Raw genomic sequence first — 21,916 nt, forward strand, 5'->3', positions numbered from 1 at the left:
TTGTAGTGACACCTCCCCAAGATGCACCCACTGCCTCAAATGGAACATAATTTAAAAAGTACATAGGGAGCCTGTGCCATAAAACTCCCTTGTTTTTATTTTTTTTTAATGCCAAAATTCTCCTATTAATTTAGCCTGCCTCCCTGGACACCATGAGGCAAAGGCCACAGCTCTTAGGGTCTTTTCTTCCCCTCCCGTGACATCCACAGGGGACTACACTTTGCTGCTAGCACCAAAATGGTGGTGGCATAGCAGCAAAAAGTGGCATTTTGGGTTTTAAAACACCTTCTCCCATTAAATACTGTATAAGTCTTAGTTTACATGTAGATTACCACTTCTAGGAGCATGAATCTATTCACAGAAACTACAGAACTAGAAACTGGACTGGAGTGGAAGGAGACTCGATGGCCTGTGACTGCCAAGCAGTACCCGATGCCCAGCTAATGGGTGGGTGGAAGGAATTGCCAGCAGGAAACAGTAAACCAACCAATCCAATTTAAGGTTGATTTTTTTATTTCTCTCCAAATCTGAAAGATCTTCAGAATTAGAAGGTGAACCAAGCCTCTCCTCTGCAAACACACGAATGCGAACGCGCGCACACACACACAGAAAACCCTGCCCTCCCCTGGCCCCCACACCCTAAAGTCCGGCAAGTTCTTTCAGGCTGCCACTGGGTTGAGTTCCATCTCTTGCATTCTGTGGGGCAGGAGGTGGGTTCCGATCACGTGTAGAGGTCAAAATCAATGCGCTTGGAATTGTAGAACTGACCCTCAGAATTCTCCACTTTCCGGCAGTAAACCCCATCAGGGAAATAACCCTGGGACACCCAGTCCTGTAAAGATACAGAAATAGAGAATGTGAATGGAAATGGACGGCAGAGTGAGAAACCAAACAAACAACGGAGTCAAGAAGCACTAAAGGAAGAGACTAATGTAAACTATAAATGATTGATTAAAGCAGTTAATGTTGGCATATCAAGTTGGTCAACCAAAATCAGACGTAATTGTTTCAATTGTCTTACTCTTTGATGTACACCGCTGTGATCGCTGGAATAGCGGTATAGAAATAAAATATTATTATTATTATTATTATTATTATTATTATTATTATTATTATTATTGTAATGGAAACTAGATGATACATTCTACCAATATGGAATGGATAAACCAAAGAAGATTAGAACCTTCCCAATATTTTAAATCAGCAGTGTTTTCCAAAGAATATTGTCAAGGACTAGAAACAGGTTAATGATGAAGGCTGATTCCCAGAAAGCTTCGTTTTGTATCAATTCTGTGCCTAAGACTCCACAACTACATCAGTAATCAATTCTTATGAGGTTCCAAAGAAGACAGCTCCATAAATATGGAGGAACTTCCACTACCACCTTCTATGAGCCGTGCACGTTATATGTTAAATGATTTTGTTTCAAAGGTCACTCCATTATACACCTTAGAGAGGATGTTGCGACACCAGGAAGTGACTGATTCTAACATATAAGGCCCAAGTCATGGAAAATATGCCAGACTGAATTCTTGGCTACAAATTTATAACAGGATTCAAAATCCCACAAACCATGTCCATAGTATATAACAATCTCTGAACAAGAAAATGCAGCACTGAATGTTAAAAAAGTTGACAGCAGCAATAAAAAATAAGGCATCCTTTCTTCTTGCTCATAATAAACCCACTCATGTTTAGACACCAGATGAAAGAATGTGCCCCACCAGAATCCCTCGGATTTTCATAAAAGAAGGACCACAATGGAGATCCTTCCAAAATTACTCCAGTGATAGAATTAAAGTATCAGTAACTATCAACAGATGCAATGTGAAGATGCAGACCAAAGAATTAGAGGCAGGAACATTCATAAAGGCACCTTATGGGAAAAGAGAGAAAAAAAAAAAAAGAATGAGGATGGGAGGGGGAAATGACAATGTAAGTCCGAAGAAACAAAAGGAGATGAAAATCACCAAGTAGGGAGATAAATGAAAAAACAAGAACAATAAACATAAGGTAAAAAAATGTGCACACACAATCTGGAAACTAATTAAGAGAAATCTACCTCCCCTCCCCTTCAGTCTCTTACCTGCATCTGTGAGCTGCTAAATGGGCCATAGAGTTCAGATGAGTTTGTGTTTTCCCATTTATATTCCCACATCACCTCAGAGAGAGAGTCTTCAACCTGCTTTTTCTCATTGCTTCCCGCTGTTGGAAAACATTAAAATGTGTCAGCCTGCCAATTCTATATAAATCCCAACTAAGAACAGAATCGCAGTGGAATTGCATGTCTGAATGCTTTCTTTGATTGACACTATACACCAAGAAACTTCATGCATCAGGGAAAATGCCAGACCAGTCCCCTGACACCCTTACTTTCTAAACACAGGGGAAATCTTTATCTCATACAACCTCCTATATGCAGTAGTAAAGCTCAGTAATGCATTATTTTATGTGATTCTCTGGGGCATGTGTTTCTACTGTAAGTTATCACAGATCCACAGGTTCTCAATCCCTGAAAGACTCTCACCTGCTGGTGTCCTCTCTCCCAGTTTTGCTTCATCAATATCCTCAGCAAACATATCAAGTTCTGGCTCAGCAGCGGAAGGTGCTTCAGGAGGATGTTCCAATGCCCGGAGTCTCAGTGCCAGCTTCTCTCGAGTGTCCTGGTAGATCTCATACACACCTCGTGCCACCATTTGGTCTGCCAGCCCTGACAGGCGCTCCAGCTGCTCTTTCCGCTCTGGTGACCCAATCTTCTGGGAATCCTCTCGCTCAACTTGCTCTACATCATTTGCCTTGAGGCGACTCCAAGGTTTCTGCTGACGCCTACTATTCTTGGGCACACCCCTGTCTCCAAGCCTTTGAATGGCTCTAGCCACAGTCTCACCAGGTTGCACCAAATCCACCATCCCTTCCAACAGCTCCTTCTTCTCTAAAGGTGTCTGCCCAATTTCAAGGTCATCTTCTTCATCTTCGCCATTGTCTTCCACAGAATCCAGCAGTGGCTTCTTCCGACCAGGAGGCTGTTCTTTTATTTTGACCTAGTGGGAAGGAGAGAGGGAAGGATGGGCCATATGGTAAGTAAAACATGCTATACCATTAAAATGTATTTCTGGTTGAGACAAAGAACTCTGGTGGGTGTCCTAAGCAAGAAATAATATTCTTTATTAATATCTTTGTACCCATGTTGAATGTGCAGACTGCAACTCCTGAAATCTCTGGTAATAGCCCCTGAAGAAAGCCAGTTTTTGACAAAGCCAAAATGCATTGGGCTTTTTAAGATAATGAAGTTTGTGGACCAGCACGTGGGACATTGTTTTCTTTATCTCTTCCACTATGCTGTATAGGACCAATGGAAGCTGGAGGCTCAAAACATCTGGAGGGCCACATGTTCCCCACCCCTGCTTTACATCTACCTTGCCTTAGAATTACTCCAACTGTCACAGGTCCTGAGGATCATGCCAGGCTAAGCAATTCAGCACTCATCAATACAGATGTTACCAAATTTATCTTCAGTTGCTTAAGTCATCCAGAATGAAATCAGTTCACTCTTGGGACTGGGTTAATCTGGCAAGTTTGAGTTTGCTCTGGTCCCCCCCCCCTTTTTTTTTTTTCTTCTTCTCTCTGATAAGTTAATTCTATCCTGTTTCTGCAACAGACAATGTGTAAATGTTTTGTGTCCGTTTTTCCAAACATATATACTTGTACAGTGGAACCTCGCCTTACGCGGGGGATCTGTTCTGGACCCCCCCCCCCCCCCCCGCATACAGATGGCCTTACCCAGTCTATGTTGTCCAACCAGTTATCTCGAATCACTGCCTCCTTCTTCAAGAAGTAATTTCCCTCTGAATCAAAATGGCCTTCTTCCATCTCTTCCTGCAAATTGAATGGGGTGATCCGAACGCCTTCTTCATAGTCAATAGTGGCAGATTCCTGCCCTATACGAGTAAAATAGAGGGAAGGAGATGCATGTTGATAAACCAGTCTCCAATAACACTGGATGAAGATTACTGTGGATTTAGCAACATTCCTTGTTTCCACTTTTTTGGCTCAGCACTCTTGCCATGGCTTCAGTGGGCTCAGTGATGAGCAGCTAAGGTGCTTAGAGTATATCAACTGCCTACCACCAAAGTGGAAAGGGATGGTTGGTAGCAGCCAGTTTAATATCAGGTAACCAAGGTGCTGAAATCATTTCAAAAGGCAAGCAAGACTTCATACAGATGAACCCCATATTCCCTAGTCTACCACCAAAAGTTAAAGAGCAGAGACTAGCACTGCAATTCCATCCACACAACAGGACCAGCCAAAATTTGTGGATCCCTACATACCAACATAGACACAACTGTGGCAACTATGGGCAATTGTTTCATTGATCCACAGGCCAATTTCAAGCCCTGAACTGCATCATGAATCTCATCTTCCCTGAAGATGTGGTTCTAAGATTTTGTTTTTAAGTGACCAGAAGTTCATTTCCAGTTGATTAAAAAAAACAGAGTTAAGGTTTTTGTTTTTTGTTTTGCACATTGTTTTAGAGTTGAACTGCCTCTTCTATAGGGCTCCAGGAGCATGACTCTCCTTGTTTTGTCCCTGATGTTTGTTTGGGTTTTTGTCCCCATTGGTGGGTGGCTGTAGAGAACCCTGGTCACATAAACAGGTGTGAGGTGGCACATCTGACTTGTGGGCCACATATTAGCCACTCCTGTTTTAAGAATTATTGCCATAACAGTAATGGTTTTTGAACACTTAGTTTTTAGAGTAGTTCTTAAGTATTGAAATAGCCATTCAGTCACTCCAGTTGCTTAAGAGCAGACATAACCACTCTGTTGGCATCTGAAACTCTAGCAGCCGCTTTTATATGTACAGCATTTTAAAAGATAAATTCCAATGTATCAAATACATAGTCTCAGTACATACCCTCCACATCATCTGATGCCAGGATGTCATATTTACTGCCTCTTCCTTCATCCTCTTCATCATCTTCCTCATCGCTGTCCAATGAGTGCTTGCCCTTAAAGCGGCTGCCTGGCCCTCCGATGGCAGGTTCCACCAGCTGATCAGAAGAGAGAAAATAATGAAGACACTGCATTTGGAGAAAGACTAAACTGTCTTTGCCATTATCTCAATGTCACCACTTTACAATTTTTTTTCAAATTAGAAGTCTACCTCTGTTGTAACTAACTTTAAAAACAATCTAAGAACCAAGATGGACCAGAGCAGAAACTTATCTAGCAGAGACCTCTACCTAGTCTTTCTCTTCTCACAATGGCCAACCAGATGCCTACCAAAGGCCACAACCAGAGCATTATTGCAAGGACACTCTCCCATTTATTATCCACAAGCACTGGTAGTAGAAGACATACCACTTCTAACACTTGAGATAATCCACAACTACCAGTAGACTTTCCTGTATTTAATTTTTTCTAATTGTCTTTTAAGATCATTCACACTGGTATCCATTTCTAAGAATGCACACCGAAATAAATACAGCTTCCCAATTTTAGTGTGATATGAAAACGTTAGATAGTTGCCCCCAGGTTTGTCACCTAAATACCATATGACAGAATAGCCACCCCCAATCATGGTCCTTCCATGTGTTTTGCCTACAACTCCCATGAGAACAGACATCTCTAAGATGATGCAAATTGTACTACAGGGACCTAAACGTAGGAAGGCTAGCATAGAAGGTGGGGGGAAAGTTTCCTCCTATCATACCTTCTTCTTTGGTAAACTCATTTCCTCTTCATCTTCATCGCCTTGGTCTTCAAAGGTTACTTTGCGCTTTGACATGATGGCCCTAAGGAAAACAAAATAAAACAAAACTCCTCAAAGGAACATAGATAGCCCTGTAGACACCAAAAAGCCCTACAACTTTCTGGAAAGGAGCTTGGCTGTTCTTATACAGTCAGTTCAACCATCTTCTTCAGCAGAATGCTGGTTCCTCCACTGATAAGCTTCTTATCTCCACCAAGCACAGCTCAAGTCAAAGTTTGTAAACAAGCAGCTACTGATGCCATCTTTACAGTACAGACGGACATATGGGATAATGGTGTTTACACACATTTCTTGTCGATCTGTATAAATGCAAACCTACTGCAATGTAACTGAGAAGGTGAAGTAATCCTATAATGAAAGAGCCATACCGAAATACATTGTGCATTCTGTTGCAACAGCTTAACTGAAAACATCTGAATGATGAAGTGCTTCATTTCATAACAAGAAACACAGAAATTCAATTTTTGTATGTTTATAAAATGCACCCTACTTTTAAGAGTAGTATTTTCACATACTTTGGACATTTCTTTTGAGCTAGTAAAGGGAACAGGGCAAAAATGGAAACCACTATTTCTAAACAGAGTTTTATTTCCATCTCATATAACACTCTGTTGCTTTTGGTAACAATTCAGGTACATCTATGCTTTAGAAATGTTATAGGTTGAAACCACTTTAAGTGCTGTAGCTCTTTCCCATGGAATCCTGGGATTTGTAGTGTTAAAGGGTTCTTAACCTACTCTTGAGTTCCAATTGGAGCCTCACAAAACTACAAATCCCAGGATTCTGTAGGATGGAGTTAACGCAGTTAAGATGATGTCAAACTGCATTATCTCTACAGCACAGATGCACCTGGGCTGTTATCTGAGACGGAAGGTGCATCTACACTGTGGAATCATAATGAACCGTGACATCACTTTAGCTGCCATGGCTCCATCCTACAGAATCCTGGGAGTTGTAGTTTTGTAAGGTGCCAGTCTTTGACAGAGAAGGCTAAAGACCTCATAAAACTACAAATCCCATGATTCCATAGGCTGGAGCTGCAGCATTTCAAGTGGTGTCAAGCTGCATTATTTGTACGGTTAGAAGCACCCTCTTTCTCAATTAATGCTTGCAAATGAATTCCACAAAAAAACTACCAGATACTTTTTAAAACCATCTCACATTAACCAACTAACCAAGGCTGTTGTTGTTGTTGTTGTTGTTGTAACTGTGACATTTAGCCTTCTCCGTCAGAGCGCTCCGGTGCCACAACAAACTACAATTCCCAGGATTCCCTAGCACTGAGCCAGGGCAGGTAAAGCAGCCTCAAACTAGATTATACCTGCAGTGTATTTTGGACCTTAATAGAGTATTGCATTAAAACCATCTCAGGACCAAAACACACTGCAGCAATAATCCAGTTTGAGACCACTTTGCCTGCCCTGGCTCAGTGCTAGGGAATCCTGGGAACATTTAGCCTTCTCTGTCAGAGAGCTCTGGTGCCACAACAAACTACAATTCCCAGGATTCCCAGGTCAGTTAAAATGGTCTCAAACTAGATTATTTCAGCAGTGTGATTTGGACCATAGAATATACACACACTCTTCACATATACCATGTATTTATATACACACACACACACAGAGACAGACACACACACTATATATGTGTGTGTGTAGATATATATCATACAGTATATGTGTGTGTGTGTATATATATATATATATACACATATACACACACACACCGTGTGTGTGTATACATACTATATATGTATGTGTATATATATATATATATATATATATATATAAAGAAAGAGTGTGTGTGTGTATGGTGTGTGTATATATATATATACACACACACACACACACTATTATATATATCTACATACACACACTATATATATGTGTGTGTGTGTGTATAGATCTATATCACAGAGTACACTCAATAGAGCATATACGATCGGGAGGATTAAGGGGAAATAATTTCCTATCATTTGTAAAAAGAAGTAAAGAAAACCTTTTGTGAAGGTTCTCTTTTGTGAATGTTGTGATGTTTTTATGCCAAGGTCTGTGCAATGAAGGTAAAAATAAAGCACGATGCGAAGGCACTGCACCGTGACAGCCCTCATTCCATCCGCTCAGACAAGGCCACCTCCTTGCGTTGTTGTTGTTGTTGCTTCTCCTCCTCAGAGGGAACCGCGACACAAACACAACGCCGCCCCTGCGACTCACCTGAGAGACTTCTGCAGCAGGAGAGACCCAACTCCGGCACTCTCTCACAGCCCTGAGGGAATCAACATCCGGGTCCCAGCCGCCATAGGCAGGCTCTTCGAGGCCTCTTCCCTCCCCGGGCGCCCTGGAAGTGACGTCACTCCTGGCAGGCCATGGCTTCACTCGCACTAAGCGCCACAGAGGGAGGAAGTGTGGGCAGAGCTTAAAGGCGCAGGCCGCCCTTGAAGCCTCTGGCCTTCTCTGGCCCTCCTTTCTTGAGGAAACCTCCCTCCCACTGAGGGACCAAATGGGTCCATTTTTAGTTAGTATTTATTTTTACCACACACAAAACTCGAAATGGCACCAGTCAAAACAACCACAAAATGCAATTTTAAAATATACATATTCACAATAAAAGTGGCCCCCAAACTGTGCCCTTTGAGAGAGTTTGGACTTCAGCTCCCAGAAGCCTCAGCCATGATGGGCAATAAGCCTGGGATTCTGGGAGCTGTAGTCCAAAACGCCTTAAAGGGGACAGTTTGGGGACCATTGATATACGTATTATAGCAACAGTCTACTACAATTCATTCCTCTCTTGGTGCCTTATCAATATGTATTTTTATTTCTCAGGCTGGGCTTCTCCACTGTCATTATTAGTATTCCACTGTCATTGCTAGTTATGCTCCCCAAACTGTGCTTTTTAAAGGATTTTATACTTCAGCTCCCAGAATCCCAGAGTATTGGCCAACATGGCAGAGGCTTCTGGGAGCTGAAAATAGGACAAGAGGCATCCCTCCCTTCTACAGTGACAGAAAACTCTTCCTCAGTTAGGCTGGGGATGATTAAACATGGCAGGAGGCAGTGCCAATGTCAAAGCAAAAGAAGATGTGGGCAGGTGGCACATCCTGGTTGTAGGTATGGAGGCAGATGCAAATCCATACCCTCCAACTGTGCCAGTTTGGCAGGGACAGTCCCAGTCAACCAGCTGCGTTTAAAAAGGCTCTCTTTCTCTCTCCTCCTCCCACTTTCTTCATTACTTCAGTTCTCACTTACTTTGGTTGCCGTAAACTGAGTTTAAATTGAAAAGGTAGTTTACACTCAGTCTTCTCATCCTTGGCCAGTCATTATCTTTAACAACTGTGAGGAATAAATGAAGTGGAGGAAGAAACATGTACCTCACTTTGAGCTCCACAGATAGAAAGTAGGGTAGAAGTACAAGAATAAATATAGCTGCATTTTAAAATAGGGAAGCCATCTGTTTTGCTCATATTAGCTATTTGAAACAGAAGATACTGGACTTAATTATGGTCTCTGTATTTTAAAACTTGGCCTTATTTATCCTTGCACTTCTATCCCAATTTCATTTATGGAGCTCAAAGTGAGGTACTGTGCCTGTTTCTTTCCACAAGTTATTTGCTCCTCACACGAATCTAAGATAGAAAACATACAGGGGTAGCTGTGTTGGCCATTTACGTAACAAATCCAAACAAAAATCCATCAGTGATACCTTTGTTGGTGAACCGAAATGCACAACACTTCCTTGCAACAAGTATATTGTGCATTTCAGTTGGCCAATAAAGGTATCACTGATGGATTCCTGTTAAATATAATGCATGGCCCTAGGTTGACCAGCAAGCTTTATGGCTGTGTGGGAATTTGAATTCGGATCTTCCCAGTACTAGTCTGATACTGAACCCATACTAGCCTTGGAGCTTTATTACGCCAATCTAAACTTCACAGAATTGTGTGCAAACATTTGAGTTCTCCAGCATTATTCATCCAGGGTGAGAGCTATTGTGGTTCGAGTTGAAACTCTATATTCTAAAGACCTTACAGTCTGAAGACATTAAAATCTCACAAAGTTGGCATGGAGGGGTGCTGCAAAATCTCCCCAGGGAATGCCATCCCCGAAATGTCCCTGCCCATGTCAATCATCCATCTGTTTTTCTGTGACAAGAATCCAGAGAATATATGATGCACCAAATTCAAACAAATTGGTCTTTTTTAGAGTCCAGCCTTATGGAATCCATCTGGATTCAATTTCTTCTGGTTCCCACAATGACTTGTTCTTCTTGAAATGTGTCTCTTTAGGACCAGAAAGAACTACCACTTGCAGTTTAAGTTTCAGTATTTAATTAAGGGTTTTTTACTTCCTTTTTTTCTAGCTCTGCCTGTTCTTCCAGCTTTTGGAGAGGAACCATGAGAGAACAAGGCAAAAAACGTGATCACACTGGATGATCACATTTACCTCCACCCGTCCTGGAAGACAGGATCAAGTGACTTTTCCAACTACCTGGATGGTTAAAGACAGGTGAGTTCAAGCTCCGCCTCTTCACCTGGGAAATTGTTCTGGAGCAATGGGGAAGCAACGAGTGACCTGAAGGAAATTCTTAAGTGGAAAACCTGATACGCTTGGCTCTTGAAGGTAAGGGGCATGCCTTGTCTCAAATGTCCTTAAGATTGTCTGTGCTTCTGCTGTTGTTAACTCACTTCAACAGTGTTCCCAAAATACTCATTCTTATTAAACTACTCAACCAGCAACTTCCAAAAAGGAAATCCTTCCTCTTATTTCTTTCTCTCAATCTGTGTGTGTGAATTTTTCCATGTTTTAATTTTCCAAGACTCTTACACCCATCATCCATGTGTTTTTCTTGATTCATCTCCCCTAATTCCCATATTCAAAACTCTTTCCTTTTGAATAAACTTCAAACGTATATTCATATTTATATGTTTAAGACTCTTGCCCTTTCATGCCTGTATGTCAGTTTGTTCATTCCTTATTTTTAGTGATTTCCATTTTTGTTCTTATATTGTTCCAGTATTTTTGTCTATTATTTGTTTTTAAAAATCCAATTTCCAAGTGGATGATCCCCTCTCTACTATAGCTATTGATCTTCTGCTTCTTTCCACCCTTACATATTAGTTTTGCTCTCATTTCATTTCCACTGTTGTTTCCATTTCTCTCACCTCTGTCCTATTTTTCTTTCATCATGCCACTACCCTGCTTTCTCTTTTTGCAATATTTCATGTATCTGTACTAATTTGTACTTCCTCCATTGATTCATCTTCCTCTTTACAATTCTAGTCCATAGTAGGGTTGCCAGTTCATGATCAACCCAGGCCCTGAAGTTCCCAGACCAAAGCCTGAGACCTAGGGATGGACCCTAGTAATGTCATTAAGCAGTATGCATGAAATACCTACTGCAGTTGCTCACACCTTGTCATTCTAACACACACAGAGAGAATACATTTTCAAGTTTGGAACTGAAAAATCTTAACTAAAGGAGCTGTTCCCAGATCAAGGTGAAATGAAGAGACTATTCCTTCTCATTTACTTAGGGAGATATTCTCCTCGCCTACTTCGAGATTTCCAAGTTACTCTACCCTCAGCAGTCCTGCCCAGGTCCTACAGACTCATGGTCATTGGTCACATATTCCCTGATTGAATCTATCCATCTGGAGCAGTGATTCCCAAGCTTTGGTCCTCCAGGTGTTTTGGACTTCAACTTATAGAAGCCCCAGTCACTGTGATCAAAAGCCAAGAACAGTGTTGCCAATTTCGCGACTTTCACACGAAAACGGTGACTTTTCAGAGCTTTTGGTGTGATTTCCGTGCCCTCCTCTATTTCAGTGCATTTTCGGCGACTTTCAGCTCCAGCCTGAAAGCTGCCTGCAGCATGCAACCAACCCTTTGGATTGTAACAGTTTCAGCCAATCAGAAAGAGGGCTGAAGAAAAAACACACTCTCTCTCTCTCTCCAACGACTCCCTTTGAGAGCCAGAAGTTCAGAACGGAGCAAAGAGCAAACCAACCAACTCTGGAATCACACTAACAGTTTTTTCAGCCAATCAGAGAGAGAGGAGGACAGTGATTGATTGCCCCCCCACCCTCAGGCATTCAGGCTCCGCTCCAGGCAAAGCGGCTGCTGGAGAGAGAGAGAGGCAGGCATTGGGCAAGCAACCAACCCAGGCACAAAGTGTTGCCCAGGAGGAGTGAGGGATTTGGCTGGCTTAATCCCAATTGCCTTGAATTTCCAAGTAAGCCATAAGTTTTAAGGCACACAATCACAAAGGCAATAGTTGATAATGGTATCATGGGTTGATGTTGGGACTACTGTGTGTGCCTGAGAGTGACATTTGAATTTCTGAATTCCTGAGCTTGGGCAGAGTGCCCCAAGCCTACCTCTCAGGGTTGTTGTTGTACTGTGAGGAGGACCATTTGGGTCGATGGGAGGAAAATCTAGTAGGGAAAAAGTAGAAGAATGGAGGAGAAAAAGAGGTGGAAAGGTGCTTCTGAGCATGGGCAGAGCACCTGGGTAGAATAATCAGGGATGTGTTTATCTCCATCTTCCCTCCCTTCCATGGGCTGCCCTACTAGTTAGTTGTGTGATGTGAATGTGATGTCCCTGAGACTGTGTGTGTGTGTTAGTGATTAAATATGCCTCTGAGCATGGGCAGAGCACCTGGTAAGTTGGCATCCCTGCTCTGTCTTCCAAGAAGTTTGTTTTGTGGCTCTCTTTTTCGTTCTCTTTTCCATTGCCATCCATACTGCAGAAATAATCCAGTTTGGCACTGCTTCTAACTGCAAGGCTCCCTGCGATGATGGGATTCTGGGCACAACAAACCACCAAGCCCAGAATTTCATGCATGGAGCCCTGGCTGCCGGTAAAAGGACAGGTTGCTCACCTGTAACAGTATTTCTTCGAGTGGTCATCTGCGAATACATACAAATGGGTTTTACTGCGCCTGCGCAGTGCTGCTCGGAACCTTCTGGAATCACTGGGCAGAGTTAACTCTGCAACATATTGAAACTTTTTGGCGGTAACTCCGCCCACCCGTTATAAGGCCCCTGCCTTCCCGCTCTTTTCCCCAGTTCCGCAATTTTTCCGCCAAGCAAGGCGTTGGAGAGCCAATCAGAGCAGGACACTGAGGGGACGGACGGGTGGGATTTGTATGTATTCGCAGATGACCACTCGAAGAAATACTGTTACAGGTGAGCAACCTGTCCTTCTTCTTCGTGGTCTCTGCGAATCATACAAATGGGTTAGACTGACAAGCTTAGGTATGCGGCGGAGGGAGTGTCCTGAGACCATAGCTATGGTAAACCAAAGGTATATTTATTACAATAAACACCTTGAACCATAAAGGGAGTCAGTCTTTTGTAGATGCACAGATCAAACATAGCAATAACATTGCTAAACCTGAGAAGGGAACAAGAGGTCGTGCAAGACCAGTCCATGAAAATTGTGCAAATTATCATTCAACAAATTGACACCGTAACATATGTACATAAGTGCTGAAACACAACCATCAGTAGTGCAATTAATGTAACCCCGAAACCAACACAGCCCTCCCGAATGCTGCGTCTCGGATGGCTCTGGTGTCCAACCTGTAATGTTTTATAAAAGTCAGAGGTTGGGACCATACAGCGGCCTTACAGACATCCTCGAGGGGGATCCCTGACAAAAATGCAGAGGATGCTGCCACTGACCTCGTGGAATGGGACCGAACCCTGCCAGGGAGAGGTTTGCCCAACAGCTCATAGCAGAGATGGATGGTACCAGCCACCCATTTGGACAACCTTTGTGCAGACACAGGCAACCCTCGCTTCGGTACCGAGTAGCACTGGAAGAGTCTCTCGGACCGACTGAAGGCAGCAGTTCTGTCCAGGTAGAATGCCAGTGCTCTCCTGACATCAAGAGAGTGCAGACGCCGCTCCTCCTCTGACGTCGGGTTCGACGCGAGGGTAGGCAGTACAATGTCCTGGCACATGTGAAAAGCGGACACTACCTTAGGCAAGAAGGTAATGTCCGTACGGAGAACTACCTTGTCCCTGTGAAATCTCAGAAAGGGCTGGTCCCTCCGTAAGGCACAGAGTTCACCCGCACGGCGGGCAGAGGTGATGGCCACAAGAAAGGCGGTTTTCCAAGTCAATAGTCTCAAGTCCGCTGTGGCCATCGGTTCAAAGGGCTTGGATTGGAGGGCAGACAGTACCGACTCCAAGCTCCAAGCCGGTGTTGGTATCGAGGCAGGAGGATAAAGGTTGGCACAACCCTTCAGGAACCCCTTCACCAAGGGGTCCTTGAAAAAAGACACCCTCCCCCCGAACTGATATTTTGTGGAGATGGCAGAGAGATAACATTTGATGGATGCGAGGGAAAGCCCCCCATCCAAAAGTGCCATCAAAAACTCCAGTACCACTGGAGTGGACACCTGTGCCGGAGATAAGCCCTTTTGTTCAAGGAAGAGGCAAAATCTCCTCCATTTAAAGGCATAGGAACGCTGAGTAGAAGGTTTCCTCGCGGCCAGGATCACCGACTTCACGGCGTCAGGGAGGGCGGTCAGGGTAGGATTCTCCAAGCCACCAGCGGTAGGCTGTCGATGTCCGGATGGAGGATCCGTCCGTCCCGGATCGACAGCAGGTCCCGGCGAGGTTCGAGACGAAGAAAGCACCTCCTGGAAAGATGTAGAAGGGATGCGAACCAGGGCTGTCTCGGCCACCACGGCGTGATCAAGATCGCGTCCGTGTGGTCTAACATCATCTTGGAGACCACCCTGATGATCAGAGGAAAAGGGGGAAAGGCATAAAGGAACTCCTCCGTCCACAGGAAGGCGAATGCGTCTCCGAGGGATCCGGTCATTGGCCTCCTGGAGCAGAACTGGGGACAATGGCTGTTCCAAGCGGTCGCGAAGATGTCGATCTGGGGGGTTCCCCACCTGTCGAACAAGGCGCCGACCGTTTCTGGATGGAGCCTCCACTCGTGGCATACCGAGGACGATCTGCTCAGGCGGTCTGCCAAGTCGTTGTCCTCTCCCGGCAGGTGGATTGCTTGAAGAAGAACCTGTCTCCGAATGCACCAATCCCAGATGCGGAGGGTCATCTCGAGGAGAGTGCTTGACTTGGTGCCACCCTGTTTGTTGATGTAATACATCACAGTGGTGTTGTCTGTCTTCAAAAGCACCACCTTGCCTGTCACAGCGGGTTCGAAGGCCCTCAGAGCCTTTTCGACTGCAAGCATCTCGAGGGCATTGATGTGAAGAAGGCTGTCCGAGTCCGACCACCTGTCCTTTACGACTAAGTCGAGGAGGTGGGCGCCCCAACCCTCTAGGGATGCGTCGGTTGTCAGCGTGACCTCTGACTGCGGCTGGTGGAAGGGCATCCCGGCGCACACGTTGTGTTCGTCTAGCCACCAACCCAGAGAGGCGGCTACCGGTCTCGGTACCGTTAACCATCTGGTCGGGGAATCCTCTATCGGAGAGAAGACGGAGAGAAACCAAGCCTGGAGCGGACGTAGGCGGAGTCTCGACCACGGTGTCACAAAGGTCGTGGACGCCATGTGTCCTAGGGCGATCTGGACGTCCCTGGCTCTGACTCTTCTGTGAGATATGCAGGGGCTGAGTGATGTTACCAGTGCTTGGAACCGGTCTGGTGGAAGAAAGGCGGAGCATCTTTCGGAGTCGAGGATGGCTCCGATGAATTTGATCTGCCTGGACGGGGTGAAGTGAGATTTTTCTCTGTTGATTACCAGTCCGAGAGAGTCCAGCAGTCGGATTGCGAATGAAATTGCGTCCTGAAGGTCCTGCTGGGAGTCCGCGACAAACAGCCAGTCGTCTAAATAAGGGAAGACTCTGTAACCCTTTTGGTGGAGATAAGCTACCACCGGGGCCATGCACTTTGTGAAGACCCGTGGAGCTGTGGCCAGACCGAATGGAAGGACATTGTAATGGAAGGCGTCGGAGCCGACGGCGAAGGCGAGGAACCTCCTGTGGGACTCCCGAATTCCGATGTGGAAGTAGGCGTCCTTCAAATCGATCGTCGCGAACCACAGGCCCTGGTGTAGGAGAGGCAAAATGGAGGCTAAAGTTACCATACGAAAACGGCGGTATTGGAGGAAGAGGTTCAAATCTCTCAAGTCCAGAATTGGTCTAATGCCCCCATCGGACTTCGGTACCGTGAAGTACCTGGAGAAGAAGGCCGCATGGAAGGAATCGGGGGCTAGGGGGGAAATAGCCCCTTTGTCCAGTAAGGCGCGCACTTCGTCGAGAAGGGTGTCCGAGGGTGGGGTAGAAATGAAAGCCCCGGTGGTCGGGAGCTCTTCGAACTCAAGGGTATAGCCCCTGCGGACGATGTTTAGCACCCAAGAGTCGGAAGAAATGGAGGCCCACACGTTGGTAAAGGGCCTAAGAATGTCCAAAAAGCATCTGGGGGAGGCGAAGTGCGCGGTAAGGTCTCATGCCCTCTTTTTGGACTGATCAGGGTCCTGCCGCCGGTTCTTGCGGTACCGAGAAGGCTGGTTGCGACGACCAGAGGATGACGGAGACTGGGAAGGGTATCTCTGGCGTTGAGAGCCCTGCTGTTGGAACTGCCGGTCCTGGTAGGAGGACCTGCTGAATTGGCCTTGCTGCTGTTGCCAAGGGCGGAACCTCCTACGGAACGGAGCAGGGGTGGGGGCAGACATACCGTGCTTCCTCGCCGCTGCCTTCAGTCTAAACTTCCGGTTTAGTCTGTCATCCGTCTCAGCATGGAAGAGGCCCGAATCATCTATGGGCATGTCCTCGATCGTAGACCTCACGTTGGCGTTTAGGTCCGAACCCCGCAACCAAGCGTGCCTCCTCAGGGCGAGGGAAGCTGCCATGGCCCTGCCCGAGCACTCCACGACGTTCCTGGAAGCAGTGATGAGCCATGCGCCGATAGAATGGGTCTCATCCCTAATCTCAGTGAGGGTTCGCTGGGCTTCATCCGGAACGTCGGGCACGATGGGGGAGATGCCTTCCATAAGGGTCTGAATATATGCACCCATACACGCGGTGTAGTTGGTTGCCTTAACCGCCAGTGCTGCAGCCGCGTATGCCTTCCTGGCCAAGGCATCGACCTTCTTAGCCTCCTTATCAAACGGCACAGCAGCTTGCCGTTGGGTCGCAGTTTGCTGAGCACCTTCGACAATGGCAGAATTCTGCCGAGGGTGGGAGGTCAGCCACGGAGCCGTTGGAGCAGAAACCTTGTAAAGGGATTCGATCTTGCGCGGTGGCCCCACCAGGGAGGAGGGGCAGTCCCACGAGCGTCTGACCAGGGCTTCCAGGGACGGCATAAAGGGAACCAGAGGTATAGAGTGGGCCCTGCTGCGAACCCTGCGTTCAAGGGGGTCCCTGGCCTCTTCCTCGGGATATTGGAGATCAATGTCCAGAGCCCTGGACATTTTGATCACATGCTCGAGGAACGACCTGACATCATCTGTAGGAGAGGCCGTCTCTGGGTGGTGCAAGAGCTGTGGAGAGCTCCGGGCCGGGTCGTCGTCTCCCGAAGAGTATTCCGAATCCACAGGCTCGGGTTCGGAGTCAGAAACAGCCAAGTCCACCGCGGCATAAGGTCTGGGGTGCTCGACAGGCCTGTCCACACGCCGGGATGGAGCCGCTGTCGATGGGCCTGGTCGGTCAGGAAGTTCGCGACGACGAGACACTTGGTCGCGAGGTTGGTCCAAATCCCGGGGACGGTCCCGACCTCGGGAGGATTTGGAGAGGGCCACCTCCTTAGGGACCGGGAGAAAGAATTGGTCCGTCTCCGAGTCGTAATAATACTGAGGATCAGTCGGAGAGCGTGGAGCCAGCAAAACTGGAGAAGGAGACCTTGGTGGCTGATCAGCTACCTCCTCGTCGTCCGACAGGAGGAAAGGGAGCGTTGTAGCCGACTGGGTCTGAGCTGGCACGGTCTGGGCAGCGGTGTCCCGAAGGCGACTAGCAGTCGACTGGTGAAGGCTTCCCGTGGGAGAACGATTGTCCACCATAGGCGTGGCCAGAGGGTCGGCCCGTCCCGGAGAGTCGGGACGCGGGCGGTCACGGCGGGACTCCCGGTGCGGTTTGCGAGGGAGGGAAGCATCGTCCGAGCGCCTCTTGGAAGGTGAGCCCTTATGGGAGCTAGTCTTGGAGGTCGACTTGGACCTCTTAGCCGAAGAGGATGAGGTCGCCTCCGGTGCTGAAGACTGCCTCTTCTTGGCTGACTTGTGACGAGGCGGTGCATCCGGAGGGAAAAACTGGATCGGGGACTCCGAGATAGTAGCCGTCCGACCAGCTCGCTCTTCGGTACGGGCAACGGAATCCCTCGAGCCCGAGGGTTCCTCGGAGGCGGTGTTCCTCGGAGTGGGGTCCGAACCAGGCTTGGACTTGGACCTCTTTTTCTCCGGAGCCGCCCGGGACGTTCCCGGTGTCTCAGATGGAACTCCTTCCGTACGGCCGGTAGCCGTTTCCTGCCCGACTGACCCCGATGTGCGGGAATGTTTTAGGGGTTTGGGGGCGGCATCCCGGGCCGGCTGGCGAGAAGAGTCTGAACTCCCCTTGTCCTGCCCCAAAGAAGTAGAAGGAGGAGCGCTGGAAGGGCCGCTGCGCGCCTGGGCAGGTGGAGCCGAGGCAGAAGGAGCTGACGCCGGGCGAGGGTCCCCTTCCCTGATCTTGCCCTGGGCAATAGCAGACGTAAGCCGCGACTCCCGATTTTTACGGGCTTGGGAGGACATGGACTTACAGAGGCTGCAGACCCTAGGGTCGTGGTCCCGGCCCAGGCAGAAGAGGCAAGAGGAATGGGGGTCCTGGACAGGAACCTTTCCGCTGCAGATGTCACATTTCTTAAAAGGGGGAGACATCTCGCGAATCAAAGGGAGATCCAAAGCCGAAGTCAAACAGTCCAAATGTCCGAGTTACCAGGGGCGGGAGAGAGAGAATAGTCGAAAACAGTCCGAAAGTCAAAAAACGAGAGTGATTCCAAGAGCAAGCGAAAGTTCCTAGGAGCAGCGAGCGCGGCGGAAAAAAGGAACTGGGGAAAAGAGCGGGAAGGCAGGGGCCTTATAACGGGTGGGCGGAGTTACCGCCAAAAAGTTTCAATATGTTGCAGAGTTAACTCTGCCCAGTGATTCCAGAAGGTTCCGAGCAGCACTGCGCAGGCGCAGTAAAACCCATTTGTATGATTCGCAGAGACCACGAAGAAGAAGCAGTGTCTCATGTCACAACAAACTACAATTCCCAGGATTCCCTGGTTGAACAAGGGAATTGCCTGCACACTTCCATATCACAGCCCCAGAGAATGAGTCTACAGGATTCAGTGTTGCCAATTTAAGTCCAGTTCTTAAGCTGCATTTGGATTTGATAATGATAATAATGATAATAATAATAATGGTGATGATGATAGAGAGATCTTGTAGCACCTTTGAGACTCACTGAAAGAAAAGTTGGCAGCATGAGCTTTCCTAGACTTAAGCGTATTTCCTCAGATGCATGGGAATTGTAGTTCATTGTGGCACCAGAGCTCTTTCTCACAAAACTACAATTCCCAGGGTTCCCTAGCACTGAGCCAGGGCAGCTAAAGCAGTCTCAAACTGGATTATTTCTTCTGTGTGTCTTGGACCCAACTCAGGCTGCATCTTCACTCCAGACTCCAGAGACAATCCAGTTTCATACTGTTTTTACTGCCATGGCCCAGTGCTATGAAATCCTGGGAATTGTAGTTTGTTGTCACACCAGAGTTTGCTGAGAGAGAAGGTTAAATGTCTCTGAAAACTAGAATTCCCAGGATTCCCTAGCACTGAGCCATGGCAATTAAAAGGGTGTCAAACTGGATTTATTTCTGCAGTGCAGTTGCAGCCGAACACATTTCTATTTGGCACAAAGCTTCCTGAACCCCCTTCATGTCAAAATAAATATCTTAAAAGGACTACAAGATTCTTTGTTTGGTTCAATGGTGATTTTGAGAGTTGAAATAAGTTAGTTATTTTTATTCAATTATGTTTACGTTTATTTGCAAAACATCCGCCATTTTAACATTATGGGAATTTTCCGGGAATTGTGACTGAATATTCTGTGTGATGTGAGGGGATTCAGCGGGTTTTGGACAAGCATTTCCGGGAATTATCTTCGAGGCTTGTTGGCAACACTGGCCAAGAATCATGGGAATTGAAGTCTAGAACACCTGGAGGACCAAAGTTTGGGAACCACTGATGTGTGGTCTTCCTCTTGTTCTATCACCCTCCACCTCACCAAGCATTGTCATATTTTTTACTGAGTTCTGTCTTCCCATTTTATGGCCAAAATACAATAGCCTGTTTAGTCAACCTAGCTTCTAGGAGGGAAAGTTCCTGTTGCTCCCCTCCAAAAACCTGGAGACGTTTTCTCCCACCTAGAGATGGTCCATGAAATCTGGAGATTTAGAGTCAGACTCTGGGATCTGGTAACCATAGTCCATTGTTGTCTTACATGTTTTCCTCACTCTTGTATCTCATTCCCTATTTCAGGACTCACCCACCATGAAACTCCACGTGTCCACCGCCATCCTTTCACCCTTAGAGCATGGCCCAGACCGACAGGGTATTCTGTACAAGAAGAGCATTCGCAGTGCCTCCTACCAGCCACGTTGGTGTGAACTCCGGGGCAATCTTCTCTTCTATTGGGATCGATATGGAGACCATAGTCCCCCTCAGCTTATTATCCTAGAAGGCTGCACCGTGGAACTTCAGGAATCTGCATCTGAGCCATACACCTTTGAAATTTCCTACCCAAATGGATTACCTGGTAGTCGCTCCTACAAGATGGCAGCTGAGAACCAAGAGACCATGGAAGGCTGGGTGCGAGCTCTTAGCACAGCAGGATTTGGGTATCTCCGAGCCTTGGTTGCCGAGCTAGAGAGTCAGTTTCAGATGCTGAAGAATCGGGAATGTTCTACATTAGAGAGACACTCAAAATACCAAATGGACTTTCACCTACCTCCTTCAAAGCTAAAGTTGGAAAAGCAATCCAACAACATGGATTTTACTCAACTCCATCAGAAATTTGGGGAGAATATAATTAAGGCGAGACATATCTGGCAGGAAGAGAGGAGAAAAAAGCAGCAGCTAGAACAGATTCCAAAAGCTCTGGAGGGTGAGAGCTTGATAGATTTGGGGTAGAGCAATCAACAGTTCCAGATGTTAAGTTCTAGGCAAAGCTAAAATTTATATGAAGTCCGTGAGAAGAGAGGCACACAGAAAGCCAGGCTATGTAAAGCCAATACACATTTTAAAATAAATATGTTTTGAATAAATTTGCATTGTAAAGAAAGCTTGAGATGTGTGTGTGTGCGCGCCTACAGATTTAGCTGAGAAATATCATTTCTGGCAATGGAAAATTTAGGCGAGTGCATGATTTAAATCACTACTCAGAAATACTCGATTTAATCATGTAATTCCCCCTCACTCTTCCTTGCTAGAAGCTCAATACATATTTTACACAACTCACAGTTATGAGACTCATTCTTGCTCTTATAATATTAATATTTGCAACCAGATGAAGGTATTGTTTTTAGAATAACAACCTTTTGGGTTATAGTGGGCTGTCCATTTACTGGGGTTAAGGACACAACTCCTGTGAAAGTGGCAAAACTGCAAATAAAAACCACTATTGTTTATAGGAGAGTGCCCAAGGCCTGCTGTGACTTCATCCCACTTTGGCCGGTCACAGCCTCTGCTTCTGCACTGCAGCAGAATGTCAGTTGAGATTTCTGGGAACCATGCTAAGTGCAGCTTCTGCAAGGTGAAATCCAGTAACTTGATGGGGCCCCTCAGTTTGAAATCACTGTGTTTGTAGTCAGCATCCAGACACAGCAACACAGCAAATGAGGGAAAACAGACTCAGTTTGAATCCAGAGAAAACGGAAGTACTGGTGATAGGTTCTCCTGGTCCGGAGAAGGAAATTGTTCCACCTGTCCTGAATGGGGTCACGCTCCCTGTGAAGGACTCTGTTTGCAGCCTGGGGGTGCTCCTGGACTCGTCGCTCCACCTCACATCTCAGGTGGATGCGACGGTCAGGAGCACCTGTTTTCAGCTTCGGCTGATACGCCAGCTGCGTCCCTACCTGGGCCGGGCTGACCTTGAAACCGTGGTACATGCTCTGGTAACCTCTCGCTTGGACTTCTGTAACGCGCTCTACATGGGGCAACC

The 21,916-nt window shown here is 46.5% G+C and overlaps 2 protein-coding genes across 6 annotated transcripts; one reads left to right on the forward strand and one right to left on the reverse strand.

Moving 5' to 3' along the window:
• Positions 1-495: 495 nt before the first annotated feature.
• CD2BP2 (CD2 cytoplasmic tail binding protein 2) lies at positions 496-8,087 on the reverse strand. 2 transcript variants are annotated; one of them, XM_089479742.1, is made up of 7 exons: positions 7,986-8,087; positions 5,713-5,794; positions 4,915-5,050; positions 3,781-3,938; positions 2,528-3,041; positions 2,087-2,205; positions 496-832 (listed from the first exon to the last, which is right to left on the reverse strand). In XM_089479742.1, exons 2-7 carry the CDS (start codon positions 5,785-5,787, stop codon positions 722-724), a joined length of 1,113 nt encoding a protein of 370 aa, XP_089335868.1. In that variant the 5' UTR covers positions 5,788-5,794; positions 7,986-8,087; the 3' UTR covers positions 496-721. The 2 variants fall into 2 exon arrangements, with proteins under 2 accessions (XP_089335868.1, XP_089335869.1); XM_089479743.1 differs by lacking the exon at positions 7,986-8,087 and having other exon boundaries at positions 5,713-6,051.
• A 37-nt stretch (positions 8,088-8,124) lies between these two features.
• On the forward strand, positions 8,125-21,141 carry LOC149303815 (sesquipedalian-1-like). 4 transcript variants are annotated; one of them, XM_089479746.1, is made up of 3 exons: positions 8,125-8,562; positions 10,130-10,389; positions 20,236-21,141. In XM_089479746.1, the coding sequence occupies exon 3, from the start codon at positions 20,248-20,250 to the stop codon at positions 20,884-20,886; it is 639 nt and encodes a 212-aa protein (XP_089335872.1). In that variant the 5' UTR covers positions 8,125-8,562; positions 10,130-10,389; positions 20,236-20,247; the 3' UTR covers positions 20,887-21,141. The 4 variants fall into 4 exon arrangements, with proteins under 4 accessions (XP_089335872.1, XP_089335870.1, XP_089335871.1 ...); XM_089479744.1 differs by having other exon boundaries at positions 8,125-8,286; XM_089479745.1 differs by lacking the exon at positions 8,125-8,562 and adding an exon at positions 8,584-8,879.
• The last annotated feature ends 775 nt before the right edge of the window (positions 21,142-21,916 follow it).

This window comes from Sceloporus occidentalis, unplaced genomic scaffold (genome assembly GCF_023333645.1).
Source record: "Sceloporus occidentalis isolate IW3139 unplaced genomic scaffold, rSceOcc1.0.p SCAF_14, whole genome shotgun sequence".
Classification (NCBI taxonomy): Eukaryota; Metazoa; Chordata; class Lepidosauria; order Squamata; family Phrynosomatidae; genus Sceloporus; species Sceloporus occidentalis.